The 22,600-nt window shown below is 41.1% G+C and overlaps 1 protein-coding gene across 15 annotated transcripts in view; it reads left to right on the forward strand.

Annotated features, from left to right (window-relative positions):
* csrnp3 (cysteine-serine-rich nuclear protein 3) overlaps window positions 1-16,094 on the forward strand; it is a 214,395-nt gene extending 198,301 nt beyond the window's left edge. For all 15 annotated transcript variants that reach the window (XM_059966403.1, XM_059966404.1, XM_059966406.1 and 12 more), the window contains 2 exons: window positions 2,446-2,742; window positions 10,787-16,094. In XM_059966403.1, the coding sequence (XP_059822386.1) occupies window positions 2,446-2,742; window positions 10,787-11,896 (1,407 nt within the window). In that variant the 3' untranslated portion in view covers window positions 11,897-16,094. The remainder of the gene's footprint in view (window positions 1-2,445; window positions 2,743-10,786) is intronic.
* Window positions 16,095-22,600: the final 6,506 nt, after the last annotated feature.

Genomic DNA, 22,600 nt, shown 5'->3' on the forward strand with positions numbered 1-22,600 from the left:
CTGGCAGCATACTCACTTGAACTCCGGTGCCACATAAAGAAGTGTCACCCTGGAAGGGTGTCCGTAATGAACAATAAACAATTGTGGCAGCTAGAGAGTTCACAGAAGAAAGAAAAGGGGGAGGAGCACCAGAGGGAGGTGATGGGCAGGTAAAGAGATAGGTGAGAGAGGGGAATGGTGAAGTGGGGGTGGGGAGCAGTGGGGCATTAGCAGAAGTTCAATAAATTGATGTTCATGCCATCAGGTTGGAGGCTACCCAGATGGAATATAAGGTATTACTTCTCCAACCTGAGTGTGTCCTCATCACGACAGTAGAGGAGGTCATGGACTGTCATGTCAGAATGGAAAATGGGAAGTGGAATTAAAATGGCTGGCCACAGGGAAATCCTGCTTTTTCTAGCAGACGGAGCGTAGTTGCTTGGTAAACTGTCTCCCAATCTAGGTTGGGTCTCACCAATATATAGGCCACACTGGGAGCTCCGGATACAGTAGATGACCCCCAACAGACTCACAGGTGTAGTTTCACTTCACCTGCAAGGACTTTTTGGGGCCCTGAATGGTAGTGAGGCAGGAGGTGTAGGGACAGGTGCATATCAGTGGGGAGCAGATGCAGCACAGATGGAGGAATTGAGAGAAGGGGTTGGCATTTTTACAAGTAACAGGGTGGGAAGAGATAGTTCAGGAGGCTGTGTAAGTCAGTGGGTTTATAATAGACATCAGTAGATAAGCTGTCTCCAGAGACAGAGAGATCAAGAAAGGGGAGAGTGATGTCGGAAATGGACCAGGTAAATTTGAGGGTAGGGTGGAAGTTGGAGGCAAAGTTGATGAAGTTGACGAGTGCCCAACTTTTGCTTGAAGGAAATGGGATGATATCCAGTCCCTATACACTTCCAACCCACCTGGAAGGCCTCAAAGCTATCAGTTTCTTTCTGGACACCAGAGCCAATCAGTTCCCCTCCACCACCACTCTACTCCATATGGTGGAACAGATCCTCTTTGGCTCCTCCATGGCACTCACATGAGTTCTAGCTATTCCTGCCTTTTTATCAGCTACGTGAAACAGTCTATGTTCCAAGCCTACACTGGTGTCACTTCCCAACTTTTCCTATGCTACATCGACAACTGCATTGGTGCTGCTTCCTGCACCCACGCGGAACGCATCAACTTTGCCTCCAACTTCCACCCTGCCCTCAAATTTACTTAGTCCATTTCCGACACCTCAATTTCTCGAACTTCCAGTAATGTCCCCCCCCCCCCTCACCATTCTGCATTCCAATTTCCCTCTCTTACCTTAGCTCCTTACTGCTCATCATCAAACCCTCTGGTGCTCCTCCACCCTTTCTTTCTTCCATGGCCTTCTGCCCCCCTTTCTACAGCCCTGTATCTCTTTCATGAGTCAACTTCCCAGCTCCACCCCCCCAACCCGGTTTCACCTTGTGTTTCTTCCTCCCCTGCCCCCTTCTTACCCTGGCTCCTCATCTTTTCTTCTCCAGTCCCAATGAAGGGGCCTTGGCCTGAAACATCGACTGTACTCTTTTCCATAGTTGCTGCCTGGCCTGCTGAGTTCCTCCAACATTTTGTGGGTGTTGCTTGGATTTCCAGCATCTGCAGATTTTCTCCTGTTTGTGATTGGCCCAAAACATTCATTTGATTTTCCTTTCCAGAGATGCTGGCTAGCCATTTGGGTATGTCCACAATTTTCAGCTTTTATTTAAAATCTTTCCAGCATCCCCACTGTTTTGCCTTGATCTCCATGATGGTGGTTGTTTTACTATTTCTGCTTATAGCCTTTACACCAGGGGTTCCCACCTTTTTTTATGCCATAGGCAAATACCATTAAACAAGTGGTCCACGGACCCCAAGCTGGGAAGCCTTGCTTTACACCCTTAGGATAATGACCCATAAAAATGTGCAACTTTAGAAGTTTTATGCATTGAACAGACATTGCTTAAGTTGTGTTTTTCTACAGAAGTAGTTTTCCATTGCCTTCTTCTGGGCAGTGTCTTTACAAGATGGGTGACCCTAGCCATTATCAATACTCTTTAGAGATTTTCTGCCTGGTGTCAGTGGTCATGTAACCAGGACTTGTATAATACATCAGCTACTCATACAACCATCTAACTCCTGCTCCCAAGACCTCACGAGACCCTGATAAGGGTGCTAAACAGGTTCTTCACCTTGCCCAAGGGTGACCTGCGCAGGCCAGAGGAGGGAAGGAGCACCTTACACCTCCTTTGGTAGAAATGTACCGTATCTCCAATCTGTCAACCAACCTTTCAGATAATCATGCATGAAAATGTACTACTTTAGAAATGTTATGAATTGAATAGGTGTTGCTTGAGTTTTGTTTAAAAATATTTTAAAACCTAAATTTAACAATGCAAATTAACCCAGGTGAAGTTTTATTGAGGAAGGATGTAATTAAGTCACTTTTTTTCAATGCAGCTAACGAAAAATGGAACGGTGGAATCTGAAGAGGCCAATACACTCACATTAGATGATATTTCTGATGATGACATTGATCTCGATAACACGGAGGTAGATGACTATTTCTTCCTACAACCATTGCCAACCAAAAAGAGAAGGGCGTTGTTACGAGCTTCAGGTGTTAAAAAGATTGATGGAGAAGAAAAGCATGAGCTGCGTGCAATTCGAGTGTCTAGGGAAGATTGTGGCTGTGACTGTCGAATTTATTGTGATCCTGAACTTTGTGCTTGTAGTCAAGCAGGGATTAAGTGCCAGGTAAGCAGTAACTTGTTATGTAGAAAAAACAATAGATTTAAGATAGTTGCAAACATATTTTATTATTTCTCGGTCTCGGTTCATGATACAAATACTTTTATTATGTGATGCAAATCAAATGAGTGTTTGTTTCCTTGTCCCAGTCCGGTTCAGAGTATTTCATATACAGCCATAAAAAAGTACAGCATAGAAACAGGGCCTTTGGCCCATCTAGTTCATGCCAAACCATTTAAACTGCTTCAAACTACACCAGGTCCATAGGTCTCCGTACCCTTATCATCCACGTACCTGTGCATCCAAAATTGAGTTCACATGCCCAACTTGCGCCTTTTTCTCGTGCTTTTGCTCCCAACATTATTTCATTTGGTGAACTACATGTGGAGCAGAATGGGTTTGGTCTTGACCTCTGGTGCTGTCTGTGTGGAATTTACATGTTCTCCCTGTGACTGTGAAGCTTCCCCCCAAAGTGTTCTAGTTTCTTCAGAGAGTTCTGGTATCCTCGAACATCCCCAAGACATTTAGGTTCATCAGTCATTATAAACTCACCCTGAACCTGAGAAGATTTGAAAAGATTTGTGGAAATAAAATAGGATTAGTATTCTGTGATGCTTGCTGTTCTCAGCTCATTTTTGTTTTGAATGACTAGAATATAAAAGCCAGGTTTAATGCTGAGGATTTATAAAGCACTACTGGAGCCTCACTTGGAGTATTGTGAGCAGTTTTGGGCCCTTTATTTAAGAAAGGACGTGCTGACATTGGAGAGGGTTCAAAGGAGGTTCACAAGGATGGTTCCAGAAATGAAAGGTATCTGTACTCACTGGAATGTAGAAGAATCATTGAAGTCTATCAAATGTTGAAAGGCCTAGATGGGGTGGATTGGAGAGGATATTTCCTTTGGTAGGGAAGTCGGCACAACCTCAAAGTAGAGGGATGTCCATACATAGAATATAGAAACAGAAAACCTACAATATAATACAGGCCCTTCAGCCCACGAAGTTGTGCCAAATGTGTCCCTACCTTAGAAAATACTTGGCTTACCTATAGCCCTCTATTTTACTAAGCTCCGTGTACCTATCTAAAAGTTTCTTAAAAGACCCTATCATATCTGCCTCCACCACTGTTGCCGGCAGCCCATTCTATGCACTCACCACACTTTGAGTAAAAAAACTTACTCCTGAGATCTTCTCTGTACCTACTCCCCAGCACCATAAACCTGTGCCCTCTTGTGGTAACCATTTCAGCCCTGGGAAAAAGCCTCTGACTATCCACATGATCAGTGCCTCTCGTCATCTCATACACCTCTATCCGGTCACCTCTCATCCTCTGTCGCTGCAAGGAGAAAAGGCCGAAATCACTCAACCTATTCTCATAAGGCATGCTCCCCAATCCAAGAAACATCCTTGTAAATCTCCTCTGCACATTTTCTATGTCTTCCACATCCTTCCCGTAGTGAGGAGACCAGAATGGAGCACAGTACTCCAAGTGGGGTCTGACCAGGGTCCTATATAGCTGCAACGTTACCTCTTGGCTCCTACATTCAAGTCCATGAGTGATGAAGGCCAATACACTGTATGCCTTCTTAACCAAAGTCAACCTGCACAGCGACTTTGAGCATCCTATGGACTCGGACCCCAAGATCCCTCTGATGCTCCACACTGCCAACCTACCAAAATGAACCACTTCACACTTATCTGGGTTGAACTCCATCTGCCACTTCTCAGCTCAGTTTTGCATCCTATTAATCTCCCGCTGTAACCTCTGACAGCCCTCCACACTATCCACAACACCCCCAACCTTTGTGTCATCAGCAAATTTACTAACCCATCCCTCAACTTCCTCATCCAGGTCATTTATAAAAATCACGAAGAGTAGGGGTCCCAAAACAGATCCCTCAGGCACACCACTGGTGACCGACCTCCATGCAGAATATGACCTGTCTACAACCACTCTTTGCCTTCTGTGGGCAAGCCAGTTATGGATCCACAAAGCAATGTCCCCTTTGATCCCATGCCTCCTTACTTTCTCAATAAGCCTTGCTGAAATCCAGATACACTACATCTACTGCTCTTCCTTCATCAATGTGTTTAGTAACATCCTCAAAAAATTCAATCAGGCTTGTAAGGCACAAGCTGCCCTTGAGAAAACCATGCTGACTGTTCCCAATCATATTATACCTCTCCAAATGTTCAGAAATCCTGCCTCTCAGGATCTTCTCCATCAAATTACCAACCACTGAGGTAATACTCACTGGTCTATAACTTCCTGGGCTATCTCTGCTCCTTTTCTTGAATAAAGAAACATTCGTAACACTCCAATCCTCCAAAACCTCTCCTGTCCCTATTGATGATGCAAAGATCATCGCCAGAGGCTCAGCAATCTTCTCCCTCGCCTCCCACAGTAGCCTGGGGTACATCTTATCCGGTCCCGGTGATTTATCAAACTTGATGCTTTCCAAAAGCTCCAGCACATCCTTTCTTAATATCTACATGCTCAAGCTTTTCAGTCTGCTGCAAGTCATCACTACACACATCCTTTTCCACAGTGAATACTGAAGTACTGAAGTATTCATTAAGTACCTCTGCTATCTCCTCCGGTTCCATACACACTTTCCCATTGTCACACTTGATAGGTCCTATTCTTTCACGTCTTATCCTCGTGTTCTTCACATACTTGTAGAATGCCTTGGGGTTTTCCTTAATCCTGCCTGCCAAGGCCTTCTCATGGCCCCTTCTGGCTCTCCTAATTTCCTTCTTAAGTTTCTTCCTATTAGCCTTATAATCTTCTAGATCTCTAACATTACTTAGCTTTCTGAACCTTTTGTAAGCTTTTCATTTTTCTTGACTAGATTTATTACAGCCTTTTGTACACCATGGTTCTTGTACCCTACCATAACTTTCCAGTCTTATTGGAACATACCTATACAGAACTCCACACAAATATCTCCTGAATATTTGCCACATTTCTTCCGTACTTTTCCCTGAGAACATCTGTTTCCAATTTAAGCCTCCAATTTCCTGCCTGACAGCCTCATAATCCCCCTCCTCCAATTAAACGCTTTTCTAACTTACCTGTTCCTATCTCCCTCCAATGCTATTGTAAAGGAGACAGAATTATGATCACTATCTCCAAAATGCTCTCGCACTGAGAGATCTGACACCTGACCAGGTTCATTTCCCAATGCTGTACTAAATCAAATACAGCCTCTCTTTTTGTAGGCCTATCTATACATTGTGTCAAGAAACCTTCCTGAACGCACCTAACAAACTCCACTCCATCTAAACCACTTGCTCTAGGGAGATGCCAATCGATTTGGATGAAGGCATTGAAAATAACATCAGCAAGTTTGCTGATGATACTAAGCTGGGTGGCAGGGTGACATGTGATGAGGATGTTAGGAGAATTCAGGGTGACTTGGATAGGCTGAGTGAGTGGGCAGATACTTGGCAGATGGCGTTTAATGTGAATAAGTGTGAGGTTATCCACTTTGGGAGTAGGAACAGGAAGGCAGATTATTATCTGAACGGTGTAGAGTTAGGTAAGGGAGAAATACAAAGAGATCTGGGAGTCCTTGTTCATCAGTCACTGAAGGTGAATGAGCAAGTGCAGCAGGCAGTGAAGAAGGCTAATGGAATGTTGGCCTTTATTACAAAGGGAATTGAGTACAAGAGCAAGGAAATCCTCTTGCATTTGTACAGAGCCCTGGTGAGACCACACCTGGAGTATTGTGTACAGCTTTGGCCTCCAGGGTTAAGGAAGGACATCCTGGCTGTAGAGGAAGTGCAGCATAGATTCACGAGGTTAATTCTTGGGATGTCTGGACTGTCTTATGCAGAGAGGTTAGAGGGACTGGGCTTGGACACGCTGGAATTAAGGAGATTTGAGAGGGAATCTGATTGAAACATATAAGATTATTAAGGGATTGGACAAGATAGAGGTAGGAAATATGTTCAAGATGCTGGGAAAGTCCAGTACCAGAGGGCATGATTTGAGAATAAGGGGTAGGTCATTTAGGACAGATTTGAGGAAAAAATTCTTCTCCCAGAGAGTTGTGGGGGTCTGGAATGCACTGCCTCGGAAGGTAGTCGAGGCCAATTCTCTGGATGCTTTCAAGGAGCTAGATAGGTATCTTATGGATAGGGGAATCAAGGGATATGGGGACAAGGCAGGATCCGGGTATTGATAGTAAATGATCAGCCATGATCTCAAAATGGCGGTTGCAGGCTTGAAGGGCCGAATGGTCTACTTCTGCACCTATTGTCTATTGATATTTGTGAAATTAAAATCTCCCATCACAACAACTCTGTTATTATTACACCTTTGCAGGATCTGTTTCCCTATCTGCTCCTCGATATCCCTGTTACTATTGGGCGGCCTATAAAAAACACCCAGTAAAGTTATTGCCCCTTTCCTGTTCCTAACCTCCACCCACAGAGACTCCATAGACAAACCCTCTATGGCAGGGGTGTCAAACTCATTTTAGGTCACGGGCCGGATTGAGAAAAATGCGACTTCATGCGGGCCGGATCAGTTGTGCACGCGCACGCGCTCCCACAGCTTTCGTTGCCTTCATTTTTTCAACCTGCTCTCATGTGTCTCAGTCTCTGCTATATCTAAAATTGTTTCACTTTACGAATTTCATTTTTTATGAAGCAGATTGCCTAGCAAGCATTCTTTTTACGATTGGTATTAACTTAGACGTAGATTACAAGAAAGTAAGCAATGAGAAAGAAACGATGCTATTTCAGCTAAGATTGTTTTGGGAGCCATACCTTTTCCATTAATAAACCGTTTGAACTCAAGCATTAGCAAACACAAATGTAGATGGCATCCACCCTTTCTGCAGCATTGACACTATCTCTGATCAACAGTGCCATGTTCCCAACTCTTTTGCCTCCATCCCTGTCCTTTCTGAAACTTCTAAAATCTTGCACTTGAAGTAACCATTCCTGTCCCTGAGCCATCTAAGTCTCTGTAATGGCCACACATATCTCCAAATACTGATCCGTGCTCTAAGCTCATCCACTTTGTTCACAACACTCCTTGCCTTTAAATAGACACATCTTAAACCTTCCGTCTGAGCACATCCCTTCTCTATCACCTGCCTATCCTCCCTCTCGCACTGTCTACAAGCTTTCTCTATTTGTGAGCCAACCTCCTCTTGCCCAGTCTCTTCAGTTCCGTTCCACCCCCCAACAATTCTAGTTTAAACTCTCCCCTGTACCCTTAGCAAACCTCCCCGCCAGGATATTGGTCCCCCTGGGATTCAAGTGCAACCCGTCCTTTTTGTACAGGTCACACCTGCCCCAAAAGAGGTCCGAATGATTCAGAAATCTGAATCCCTGCATCCTGCTCCAATCCCTCAGCAACTCATTTATCCTCTACCTCATTCTATTCCTAATCTCACTGTTGCATGGCACAGGCAGTAATCCCGAGATTACTACCTTTGTGGTCCTGCTTCTCAACTTCCTTCCTAACTCCCTGTAGTCTTTTTTCAGGACCTCTTCCCTTTTCCTACCTATGTCATTAGTACCAATATGTACCACGACCTCTGGCTGTTCTCCCTCCCACCGCAGGATATCTTGGATGCGATCTGAAACATCCCAGACCCTGGCACCAGGGAGGCAAACTACCATCCGAGTTTCTTTCCTGCATCCATCGAATCGCCTGTCTGAACCCCTGACTATAGAGTCCCCTTTCACTACTGCCTTCCTCTTCCTTTCCCTACCCTTCTGAGCCACAGGGCCAGACTCTGTGCCAGAGGCGCGGCCACTGTCGCTTCCCCCAGGTAGGCTGTCACCCCCCCCCCCCCCCAACAGTACTCAAACAGGAGTACTTATTGTCAAGAGTTACAGCCACTCTCTAGTATCCGACTCTTCCCCTTCCCCCTCCGGACTATGACCACCTGTCTGTCTCCTGTGGCCCTGGTGTCACCACCTGTCTGTAACTCCTTTCTATCACCTCCGTGATCAGGTGGAGGTCATCGAGCTGCATCTCCAGTTCCCTAACTCGGTCCTCAGGAGCTGCAGCTCAACACACCGGGTGCAGATATGACCTTCTGGGAGGCTGGGAGACTCCAGGACCCCCCACATTTGACACCGAGCACAGAAAACTGGCCCTCACACACGTACCTTCCCGCAATTAACACAGTGAAACCTATCTTGCCTCCTCCTGTTACCACCTAAGCCCACTGAGCCAAAGCGCTATTACTGTGCTGCCCACTCCGACCCAGCCTGGATATGGCAGACTTTTTAAACGATTCGCGCGCTACTGTCACGAGAGCTCTGTTCTACCACTTAGAACAGAGATGAGGAGGAATTCCTTTAGCCAGAGGATAGTGAATCACTGGAATTCATTGCCCTAGGCGGCTGTGGAGACTAGGCCACCGGCTGCTTTTAAAGCAGAGGTTGATAGATTCTTGATTAGTCAGAGTGTGAAAGGTTACGGGGAGAAGGCAGGAGATTGGGGCTGAGAGGAGGAAGGATCAGCCATGATGAAATAGCCAGGCAGACTCGATGGGCCAAATGCTCTAATTCTGTTCCCATATCTTATGGAGTGGAATGACTGAAAGGCCTTGTTTTGGTAAACAAGGTAATTTTATAAAAAGTGGCCTGTGTGCCTGTGTGTGTGGTGTGTGTTGAGTCATTCTTTATAACTGATAAAAAAATCCACCAGCTTTTTCTATCATTAGAATTTGAAACTGACTTGAAATTCAAGAAAAATGAATTAATACACAGAAGTCCTAAAGATGCTTTCAACAATTTCCTGCTTTGTTCACAAACATTCTGCCACTGTAGAATCATATCTAAGAAACAATGAAAATAATGAGTTGACCTCATTGTCAAATGCTTTGAAAGTGTTAAACTCACACAGCGTGGGGTGTGAGTTTTTTAAATTATTCATAAAATCATTACTTAACAGACAATCAGTAATTTTATATTTGTGTATTTCAAAGGTTTTAGAATATAGTGAACTATTTTAAAGATATTTTTGTCAGCTCAGTCCCTGCATTTATCTAATGTATGTTCCAAATGTTATTAAAATTCTGTAAAATGTTTAAAATGTTACCTAAACATCTTGCTTTTCTCAACATTTGCTGCTTGTGAAGTTTCCCAGTTGTAGTTGGCTCTTCAGCCTGACTGATGGATGCCAACGATGTATGTGAATTGAAGGCAAAAGTTAGTACAAAGAAATTCCAAGTCATGGAATAGTTACAGTAGCTATAGACACTCTTTTTATGGTCATTGGTGAATATGGCTGCTTAGCTTCTCTTTGTCAAGTTCAAGTTATTATCATTATTTAAGACCATAAGATATAAAGAGTAGAATTAAGCCATTTGGCTCATCAAGTCTGCTCCGCCATTTCATCTTAGCTGAACCATTTTCCCTCTCATGCCTTCTCCCTGTATCCCTTCGTGCCCTGACTAATCAAGAATCTTTCGACCTCTGCCTTAAATATGCATAAACAGTTGGTCTCCGGCTGCCACCTATGGCAATGAATTCCACAGATTTATCACTCCCCAGCTAAAGAAATTCCTCCTCCTCTCCATTCTAAAAGGATGCCCGTCTAATTTGAGGCTGTGTCCTCTGGTCTTAGACTCTCCCAGCACAGGAAACATCCTCTACAGCTCCTAAGGAGAGAAAAAAAATCATCTTATTTATTTATTTTATTTACTTAGCGATACAGCACCTTTGAGCAACCCTTGACAAACCTGATCAACCCTAACCCAACCACAGGACAATTTACAATGACTAATTAACCCGCCTGGGACACCTTTGGACTCTGGGAGGAGATCGGAGCACCCATAGAAATCCTGCACATTCCACAGGGAGGCTGTGCGTGTCACTGACCTGTTTTTTCATTAAAAACAGATGAGAAATAGGATTTGAGCGTGGGGCTGCATAGCATCCTATACTAAGAAATGAAACCAGGAAAGCACATAGCATTAACTGCTGTAGCGTACAGTATATTAGACATTAACATGGTTTTTTGGGGCCCCTGGGATGGAACCTATAGCATAATAATTGATATGTCCCATTTTCCCTAGGTGGACCGTATGTCTTTTCCGTGTGGATGCACAAAGGAAGGGTGCAGCAATTCCGCAGGCAGGATTGAGTTCAACCCTATCAGGGTACGGACACACTTTTTGCACACGATAATGAAGCTGGAATTGGAAAAAAACCAGCAGCAGCTTGGAATGGAGAACGGTTTCTCAGGAGACGTGAACGCCCACGCTGGCCACTTGGTGCCGAGCCAGCAGCCCCACAACTATCCTGTCGCGGAAAGCTTTGACATCGAAAACGAACCGGAAACGGCGGTGATGCACCTACAGTCAGCCGAGGACCTGGACTGGCAGGCAGATGACGACGAGGAAGAGGAGGAGGAAGAGGAAGAGGAGGAAGAAGAGGACGATGATGGGAGTAGTCTGTGTAGTGTCATCACAGACTCTAGCATTCAGAGCTTGGCAGCCAGCGAGTCAGACGAGGAGGCAGACAGCAAAGTACTGGGCGCCCCTGTTGTGGCACAGCCTGAGGCTGTTTCCCTTCCATCTGTATTATGTTATGCTGATGGCACTTCGGTGCATGATGGCACACCACTAGAGGCCGTCCCTTATTATACTAATTCATCAACACTGTACTATCAGATAGAGTGTAACGCCACGGCTGCCACCACTACCGTTACTACCAGCACCACAACCGCTGCCACGGATTGTGGCAACGAGCCTTTCTGTGTAGAAGCCACCTTAACCTCAAACTATACTGAGAGGAGTCAGGAGACGGGAGCACTTTCCTTGGTGCCTTACGGTTCAGCTACAGATCAGTACATTGAGTACACGCAGCAACAGCCAGAGGGAAGCTTTACGAGTGCTCACTACCCCATCACAACACCCTCTGTGATCGTGTGTTGTCCCTCGGCACACGAAAACAATGCACAGTGTAACGGTTTATACTCTGAGCAGCAGCCCAGCCACTCTCGAGCGGAGCTACAGAGCTATTTAAATAACCACATGCAAGACGATTACGTTGCAGCTTCAAACGGGGATGTTTATGCACCCAAGCAGGTACTGGAAAATACCATCATCCTCCCAGAGGGTAGTGCGTTGCTAGAAGAGACAATCAAAAACATCAGTAGTGGAAGCTCTGTCTGTTTAGTTTGATCAGCTGCTGTCAGAATGGGGAAAAAACTATTTAATAGTTTACAGTTTTTAAACAGTCGTCACCTTTAGTTCAACTGATCAGTAGCGGTGATTAATACCACTTAATTTCTGTGGTTTAAAGAAGGCAAAAATGTAATTGGAAGTGAGTTTCATGCATAGCTGTGAAACACTGCATTAAACATTGTGATTTAATGTAAGCCATTCAAGTCACTAATAATTTATTTGACTTTCTAATGCATTTTAACTGTTAAATAAGCATCACTGATAATGGACACCAAGTCAGCCAGGTTGAATCTTCCTTCTTGGCTTTTTCTCAATGTGACAATCTCAAAAAATTTAAATAAGGTCCCTGTTTTCATCAGAAACGTGGAAAGATTATTTATGTACTGTACATGTGAAAATCGTGAAAATAATTTGTGAATTTATTTATGCCAGTCAGTGTACAATTACGTGAAGTATATGTTAAATATTTCTTTGATTAATGGCAAGGGCAACTGATAATCCAATTTGTAATAACAGCAAAGATTGTTTGAAATGATCAAGACGTCATTTTCACTTAAGGAGTTATTTTGAACTGATTACGTATACAGCTCTTTCTTTGCTGTGTTTTTATTTAGTACTCGATGGAATTGTAAAGGCAGAACAGCTGGCAGAAAAGCTAAACTCTATAAAAAGTGTCTCTTAAGTGTGGGGAAACTATCCCAAAACAGAATCTTCTATTTCAGCTTATAGCATGAGCAATGCTGAATGAGAAATCCTGTATTGCCCCACAACTACTGACCACATTGTGCAGATAACACATTTAATAATTCTGTGGGAAACACAGAAAAGTGGTAGTGAGGGGAATTCTATTCCTGTTATTACTGATCACTAAAAGAGTATCACTTCTGTTAAGCAAACTTGAGTGAAATTGTTACTACAGAAGAAAGATTCTGCTCTTTATAGTTATTGTAACGTTTTTCAAGTTAAGATTGAATTTTTTAAAGAAAGGGAATCGAGGTTTTATCTGGCAATGTATTTCTATTTTGTGTCACTCCTCTGTGATTTATAATTTATTAACAGTGTAAATAGTACTACCAATGTCTAACTGCATGAAACAGTTCACAAAATGGAATAGTGCGGACATTCAGATGTAGCGAGATAAAAAAAATTTCAAGAAACAATCCGTGCAATGTTTGATCAAGTCGCGGCTTTTCAAGAGGCATTCCAAGAAAACACTGCATCACAAATTCCCTTTAGGGAGGAATAATGCTTATGGAGTGGGAAGAAAATATACAGGCAACCCTGGTGAAGGTCATTTGTTCTGAGAGCCTCATTTTAACACTCCATTATATGATTCCTGTTATCTTTTGACAGCAATCAGAGGGGTGTGAAGTTATGCCTGAGGTGAGGGAGGGAAATACATCCTTTCTTGGTGACAAGTTCATTTTACACAATACATCATACTTTAAACAGTACTCCTGCTCAGTATGTTGCGTCGGTGTATAAAAGCTTGGATTTCAGGTCGTGATTTAACAAAACATTATTGAAAGGTTCAAAAAGTCAAAGTATGATTTTATTTTTTAAAATAGTCATGCACTTTAAATTCTGTCTAGTTATCAAACATGTCTTAGCTTTTAAAGTGATCTAGGTAATTACTCTAAGTTGGAGCTTCGTCATTAATATTGAAATTTATTTCAGATTTGGCATGTAAACAGAATACAATCATAACTGTTCATTATTTGTGCTTGTATCAGAAGGAAACAAGCTGCTATCTCCAATCAGCTGGAATAAGTGTTCAGAATTCCAAATTGGTAATTTTTAACATTTCAACCCCAAACTCAACTAAAACTTATTAGTTGTAAATTCTGAATCTGATATCAATAATTGGATTAACTTGCATTTTTTTTTAAGAAGGGCCAAAATTAATTTAACTATGAATAGTTTTTGTTTAAAATACAGCTTTTATGAAGCAGGCAAGCTTTAATTTTCAGTTTCTTTATAAAGTGACTTAAAAAAACAGAAGTACATTACTGCTTAAAGTAGTCAAGACTTCAAATCACATTTTGAAACATGGAGATTAACCTGTCCTATAATTTTGCATGACTAATTTATTTGCAAACAAATCTTATTATCAAAGCAATCATATCTGACATGGTTAAATTTTGTTTTTAATTGCCTGATCTGCCCTGAGTGCCTGATTCAGGTATTGCTGTTGGTCTGTTTTCTTCTGGCAGGTCAACTCCCAGAACTTCAGCCTGACCAAATAGACTGTCTCAGCACAGATGTCAGACTACACTCCCGAAGCAGCTTTGGTAGCTGTTGGGGCTACACCTCCACCAATTACCTGTCTGAGCTAAATGAGGGTCCGTGCTACTGGTTTTGGATAAGTTTACATTAACAGTCAGTAAAAAATAACTTCATGTTAGCATTTAACATTACAAACTGTCCATTTCCTGCCACTTGTTACCTCCCATTCATCTGAATGGAAACTACTGTCTACATGCAGGCATCAATCAGATAGTGGATTCATAGCACAGCGACAGCGTGGAAAATACCACCGTAAACTTGTATTAGTGCTGCAAACTCAGATCCATAGGGAAACTTAAGTAAGGATGAGAAAATTTACTCTCCTTTAATTTATTTCAGAATTATAGTTAAAATTGGCACGTATAATATTCCATTGGCTGAACATCCAACATATGCAACTAATATTCAGATATTTTACAACTTAAGGTTACAAACATTCTTTACCTTTCAAATTACTTGTGATTTACTTGTACTACTTTAGGCAACATCAAGACTGCAGCATGTTTTTTTAAACAACTTACAATATACTTTGCACAAGTATCTATCTATGAACTGCAGTATTTACAAACAATCACATCATCCTTGGCTCAATAACATTTGAGAAATTTAAAAAAAACTAGCAAGCTGAATGATTGATTTAGTACCTGTAAAGCCCAAGGGTTTCCGACCTGGCGTTGATATTGGTCCGTGGCATAAAAAAGGTTGGGAACTCCTGTGTTAGATCACGTTGCCCTACATAAATAGAGCTTATCCTTTTAAGTTTATAGTGGACTGTAGGAGCACAATGTGTATACAAGAGATATGAATGAATAATTTGCTTGGTCAATAGTTCAAGGGACAATTTCAGACATGATTATTGCAACTAGATTTTCTTTTTCAATGCTTTGGTAACAAAAAATCACTTCAAGTACTGACTTGAACAGTATTTTGTCCAGTGCACTGAGGCCATTAAGGGAAAGGAAAGGTGTGTTAAAGAAAAAGCTGTTGTTCCAATTGTTGATGACAGAAGTGTTAATCATATATAGATCACAAATTGTACATTCATTTATTGTTATTTTTACAATAATTCATCCTGGGAGAAAACTGCAGAAAGATAGTTCTCCATATGTTTTTAGAAGAAATCTTTTTTTTAAAGATCAAAATGGACCTAAGTTTATATGACAGCTAATACGTTTCAAACAGACTGCTGTTCCAAGGACAATTGTTGGACACTACTTTATATTTTGCGTAAGTATAAGAGGAATTAAAATATCACATTAAATTTTACAACTCAAATTTGACAAGCAGTTTAGTTGTCTCATGCAGGATCCTACCATCCAGGCAATACTTTGCATTGCTGTTTTAAAAAAAACTCTAGATATTGCATTTTATACAGTCTACCTGTGATCCCAGTTTTGCCAAAAGAGAAGGTAGGCTACACTATTACACAATCCCAAGAACTGAAATCAAGCCGGGTCTTATATATTGTAATAAAATTTTTCCCAATAGCTGTATACTTGGTAGTATTTATCTGTTCAGTATTTATTATGAATGAATAATGCAGACATTCGATGTATTTATTGTGGTTTGTTGCAACAGTATATTGCAAATTCATATCTGTAACTTTTTTTGTTGCTAGTACATTAGTGCTAATTGTTATGGCTGTATGTATTATATGAGCTTTAGTTTTACAATGTCTACTTGTTTGTATTCCAGCTATTGCAAGGTGCAGACTTGATATTTGTACAATTAACTTGCATCTTTGGGACCTGTAAAAATTAGACAATGTATTGTTTCAGAAGTTCGTTGTCTTCTTTGCACATACAGCTGTTGCTTATAGATGGTCAGAATGTGAAAATTCTATGTTTTAATTATTCTACGTTGCTGTAGGAAATGAGGCCAAAATACAGAACTGAATGAATTTCCATCACTCACATCTGGTACTTTCTTCTGTACATTTTTTCAGCAATAATTATTTACTGGCAAACATAGTCTAGTTGATAATGAACTCATGTAGAACACCTTACAACTTGCATATTGGTGGTAATTGTAATATGGAAAAGGCCTGTTCAATACAATATAATATGATTTTATATGCTAAAGATCAAAGGACAATTCTATAGTTACAATGTACCTACAATGATTCCTTTTTATTACATATAATCCTCACACCTCCTTCGCACTCATGCTCCAGCCACCCAAAATTGATGTTAATTGATCTCATCTTGTTTTCAATTAACTGCTGACCACGGCTCCAGGGAACTATTCTTCAGCAATGCATTTTAAATTTAATCTACATCTAGACTTGGGTCTAAAGATTGGTTGCTGAAATTAATATTTGCCACATACCCTAATTCCAGAATATGTCCTATCAGTAATAAATGCAGCTGACTCTCCCTGCTTTCTATTTCCTCCCAAAAATTTTGAAAATTACATGATTGAGAGATAATGGACAGGTAATCGAAAGCTGGCGCATGGCCAAGTGGTTAAGGCATTTGTCTAGTGATCTGAAGGTCGCTAGTTCAAGCCTTGGCTGAGGCTATGTGTGTATCCTTGAGCAAGGCACTTAACCACACATTGCTCTGTGATGACACTGGTGCCAAGCTGTATGGGTCCTAATGTCCTTCCCTTGGACAACATTGCTGGCATGGAGAGGGGAGACTTGCAGCTTGGGCAACTGCCAGTCTTCCATTAAAAAAAACCTTGCCCAGGCTTGCGCCCTGGAAACTTTCCAAGGCACAAATCCATGATCTATCAAGACTAATGGAGGCCTATGATCAAAAGTTCAGTGAAATAGGTAGATTTTAAACACAAGAGCAGGAGGAAGTCTCTGACCCTTCAATTGCCTTCCACTAATCTAATAACTGATCTATTAACTTATTGCTGACTATATTTTCATTATCAAAAATCTGTCAGTAGTAGCATGGAAGTTCAGTTTGTTTGTTTATTAATGTATTATACAACCTTGAGATTTGCCTCCTTACAGGCAGCCACAAAGGAACTCAAAAGAACCAACTTTAAAAGAGTCCATCAAACACCCAATGAGCAGAAGGAAAAAAAAACAAATCATGTAAACAATAAAAGCAAGCAAATCACCTTCAGACCAGAACCAAATAAACATTGTGGTACAGCGAGCTGAACCAGCCTGTCCTTTTGTCTCCAGCCCCGACACCCTGACCTTTTCAATCTGACCTACCTGACCCAGAGTGAAGAGTGGAACTCATAGGCAAATGTCATTAATTGTCTTGATTTCCAAATAAATAGTATCTTTTTTCCCCCCACAACTTACCCCTTGAAGGCCTGGCTCCATTTTTTAGACTAATCACTAACAGATGTTTTGTCTCTAAATTACCAGTTCTCCTTCCAGTGGTGAAATTTTTTATCTGCCCTTTACCTTCTAAATACTAGTAAGTTAATGCTAGTTTCTACAATGATAAAGGTGGGTATTCAATCAGCTTCACTAATTAGAATGTTCTATACATTCCTACTCTCTTCTGATTCTACCTAGTCACTTTTTAAAGTGCTTTGATCATTTTTTTTAGGTTACAAGTGAATGACATCACAATTATCAGTACTGAAATTCATTAATATCATCAGCTCTCTGCTCATCATTTAAGTAATGAAGAAGTGTAATAAAGTCACAAAGGCAGAGCAGTCACACCTTGATAATTGGGATTCCTTTCGATTACCTGTCTCTTGCTGCACAGTCATTTCCAAAATTCACTATTAACTTTGTGTCCTATTAATTTAATCAAAAATATTAAATCTGTTTGGCCTAATATAAACTACCTCACATAGTCACAGAAAACTGCAGCACAGAAACAGGCCCTTCAGCCCATTCTAAACTATTAATCTGCTTAGTCCCATCAATCTGCGCAGCCCTCCATACCCCTCCTATCCAAACTTCTCTTAAACGTTGTTGAAATCAAATTTGCATCCACCACTTGTGTTGGCAGCTCATTCTACAGCACCCTCTCTTGTTCCCCTCATGTTCCACTTAAACTTTTCATCGTTCACTCTTAACCCATGACCCGTAGTTCTCGTCTCACACAACCTCACCGGAAGAAGCCTGCTTGCATTTACCTTACTATACACTTAAAATTTAAAAGAAATATTTAGCAATACAGTGCCATGTAGGTCCTTCAGCCCTTCACACCATACCACCAAAAACGCCATAAATCTGGTTATTCCTGAACTAATCCTGTGACAATTTATCATGATTAATTATACTATCCACATCTTTGGACTGTGAGAGGAAACCAGAGGACTCGGAGAAAACTCAAGCATTCCACAGGGAGACAATGGAAACTCTTTACAGAACACGGCCAGAATTAAACTCCGAAATGTTCTAAGCTGTAATAGCATCGCGATAAACACTATGCTACCATTTGTATACCTCTGTCAAATCTCCCCTCATTCTTCTATACGCTAGACCAGGGATTCCCACTCTTTTTTAAAACTATTGACCCTTACCATTAACCGAGGGGTCTGTGGATCCCCAGCTGGGAAACCCTGGTCCAGGGAATCTCTTTTTGATCAGCTAAAATCTTGAAACTCATCGATCACATTATCCCTAAAATTGAACTCTGACAACTTCACAACATATGGTAAGATAACTTCCGTAAGTACAGAGGTGACATCCAAAATGGGACAATTCCCTAAATGTGAGAATATGCAAGTATCTTGCCATCTAGAATTATCTACTTTCAGGAGTGAAAATTCTTTACATTTCTTACCAATGCCAGAGGATGCTTCCGGTGATGGGGAGTCTAGGGCCAGAGGGCACAGCCTCAGAATAGAGGGATGTCCTTTTAGAAGAGAGATGATGAGGAATTTCTTTAGCCAGCAGGATTTGTTGCCACAGGCAGCCGTGGAGACCAGGTAACTGGGTATATTTAAAGCAGAATTTAATAGGTTCTTGATTAATCAGTGTGAAAGATTATGGGGAGAAGGCAGCGGAATAAGGTTAACAGGGAAATGGATCAGTCACAATGAAATGGCAGAGCAGACTTGAAGGACTGAATGGCCTAAATCTGCTCCAATATCTAATGGTCTAATACACCCATGCAAATTGCTTACTGATACAAATTTTATTGTCAACATATCACCAATTTATATCATCTCACCCTGACAGTCCTACTAAATTCTTGTTACATCTGCTCAATTAATTTAAAAACCCTAGAGAACCTGATCCCAGAAATCAGCAACTTCTCTTGTAACTGATTACCATCTGACTGTAAACTTGCTTAATAAAGGTGACCTGTTACAGTCATAGCTCATGCCCTTCAACCCACCAGTTAATTCCCATCAAACCTCCAGATTTGACCTCACGCCTAAACACTTTGAAACGAGAAGGGTAACAGGAGAACTTGAAGGAAACACACAAGGAGGAACACAAATTTCACACCAACAGCATCTGTGATTAAGGTTGAATCTGGGTCACCGGCACTGCGAGGCAGTAGATTTGCTAGCCATGCATCTGTTTCCTTGGTATGTTCAAAATGTTCTACAACAAATACTGGTACAAAATATTTTTGCAATTAAATTGCCCAGACTCTCCACCCCCAGAGTTTACCTACTGACGCATCCTATTAGAACCATAGAACGTTACAGCACAGAACCAGGCCTTTTGGCCCTTCTTGGCTGTGCCAAACCATTTTTCTGCCTAGTCCCACTGACCTGCATAGAACCATAGAACATTACCGCACAGAAACAGGCCTTTTGGCCCTTCAAAATTCTGGATGCAGAGGGCAGAATGACCTAATCAAGGTTTCCATAAATCAGAGCAACAAACACAAGCCACTGGAGGAACTCAGCAGGCCAGGCAGCATCTACGGAAAAGAGTAAACAGTCGATGTTTCAGGCCGAGGCCCTTCATCAAGACTCAGCACAAGATAGCAGCGAAGGTAAGTTCCCAGGGAGGATAGGTGGCTGTGGTGCCAGGTCTGGGTGAGCACATGATCAGAGAGTTGGAGGACAGAAGGGGAGCAGTGAGAGAGGGTCATCAGGGTAGGCATTCCTCAAAGAGACACCACAGTAGAGCAGCAAGTCATAAACACGAGATTTTGCCGAAGCTGGAAATTCAAAGCAAAGCACACAAAATGCTGGAGGAACTCAGCCGGCCAGGCAGCATCTATAGAAATGGATAAACTTAAACGTTTCAGGCAGAGACCCTTCTTCATGACTCATAAATGAGAGATGGCTCAAAGTGACTAGACCTCAGAAAGTTCCATTTTAAAAAGCCCCTGGGCAAACTCATCACCATGAAAGGTTTGAACTGGATTTAAGTATGTTGGATAGCCTCAGATATTTAAAAATATATTATTTCATTTAATCTCAAGTATTTACAAAGCAACTATTTGCACGGTAAAATGTTTTTTTTCAAAAAAGACAAGTGAAGTCCAGCAGTAGAATAGGAGATCAGGTAGATCAGCATCTAATCTTCCAAACATTTTGAATTCCACATTTCACTGAGCATACTTTAAATCTTTTCCAGAATGACATGAACCATGAAGAGCTGACAACCATTCCTAACAGAGCTGCTGTTAGGCAATCTGATGGATCAAAAAAAAACTGTTGTTATTTATATTTTCAAAGAGTTTATGTTACTCTGGACCTTTTTTTTCTTTCTCCTGCCCCCATGTAAGAAAAATAATACTTGCCTTCCTAAGTCACAAGCTGATTGTACATTATATAAAATTCTTTTGCGAACACTTCCCTCTTAGCCGTCAAATTATGCTTTATTAATATTCCCTTCCCATTGTTGGCAGTCTTCCCTTAACCAAGAAATCTGGAGCTTTCATTTCCCTTTTAAGCATTGCAGTGATTTGATTATATTTTGATTACCGTTAACAAAATCAGGTTTTCAGTTAGATCTATCTCAGCACTCGTCATAAAATCTACAATGGGATCCTCCAGTGGTGGTTGCTTAAAAAAACTTACAGAAAACTGTTGGGACCACACTTACAGAATCAAAGAAAGTTTAATGAAAAAGTAATAGGCCATTTGGACCAGAGTTTATAACAGCTAAAAAAAAATTCCAGTATTTTGTCTAGATTAGGGGTTCCCATACTTTTTTTTTAAATTCATGCATCCCTACTATTATCTGAGGGGTCTGTGGGTGCCAGGTTGGGACCTCTGGTCTAGATGTAATCTTGATGGTGTAACAATTAAATATTCTTCAGAAATGAGATCATCTGTTCATCAAAATTTAACCCACCCCTCCCCCATTGGGTACAAACTCACCTGTATCTGTGTATTCTGCCACTTCACATCCTCTATCTACACAATCCCACAATAGTCAGAATTCCCTGTCCATTTCATAACACTCTCAATAGCATTTCCAAGCTCCCTTTCTCATCACATCTATCCCATTATTGAAGTAATTCATTCTGAATTATTAAAACTTTTCCTTCTACCACTTTCCCCCATCTTTACCCTTATCTAATAATATGATATGTTCATTTCCCAGTGCTGGCCATCTTGTAGTCTCACGAACGATGATCATTGTGTACTTTTAACACAGATTTAGTAGTAAATGTCAGTTAATTTACATACTGTGCACCTGTATGAGGGTCACTTGTTTATTGGAACTTTGTTGAAAAGAACAAAGGTTGTCTCAGTTCATGCTCATCAAACACTGCTCAATGCATTTTTACCTCATGAAGGAACAAAAAGTATCCAATGCATGCTGAAAATTTTAAAAATGGGGTATCTAATTCATTCAGGATCAATTTGCTTCATTAGAAAAATATCACTGTATATATAAAATGGATATTGGTTAATTGGGCTGTCAGTTAATTGGGGTTGATGCTTATTTGGGACAACTCTTAAAAAACAACAAAAACTAATTAAGAAAATAGCCAGGATTCAGTTAGTTTACTTAGGACACTATTCCACTTAATCCAGACAGCAGACTGTTGCCGTACAGTTTCTAACTAGACCCAGACACGTCCACTTGCCACCACACCATGCTTAGACACCACACCAAGCTTACAGTGAATAGTTTTTAAATAGCCTTAGTTGTGTGTGTTTGTGTTCAAACAGCAGTGAATTTTGTCACTGACATTTGGTGAGAAATAAGCAGCAAGACAATACTGAACTGTTTTGCTCATTGTGGTTTCAACCGTTCAGGTTTGGAGATGCCAGAAATGACCAGGAGTGAAAATGAAACAATTTCACTACTTCAACAAGTTAGGACCTATGAAGAACTTGGCATTGTATCAACATTCATCTTGAATGTTACAATAACAATGAAGACTTGAAGGATGCATTGTATGAAAGCAGTCCATTGTCTGCACTAATTTTTATTCATTTACAATCAAAAGGACATAGCTGCATAATAGTCCTCTATTGATAACTATTAGGCATTAATATACAGTTTTATAGTACCATTGTGATATTGGTGTTCTAATTTGTTCTGTATTTCATTTAAAT

The sequence above is a fragment of the Hypanus sabinus genome, chromosome 4 (assembly GCF_030144855.1).
Source record: "Hypanus sabinus isolate sHypSab1 chromosome 4, sHypSab1.hap1, whole genome shotgun sequence".
Taxonomy (NCBI): Eukaryota; Metazoa; Chordata; class Chondrichthyes; order Myliobatiformes; family Dasyatidae; genus Hypanus; species Hypanus sabinus.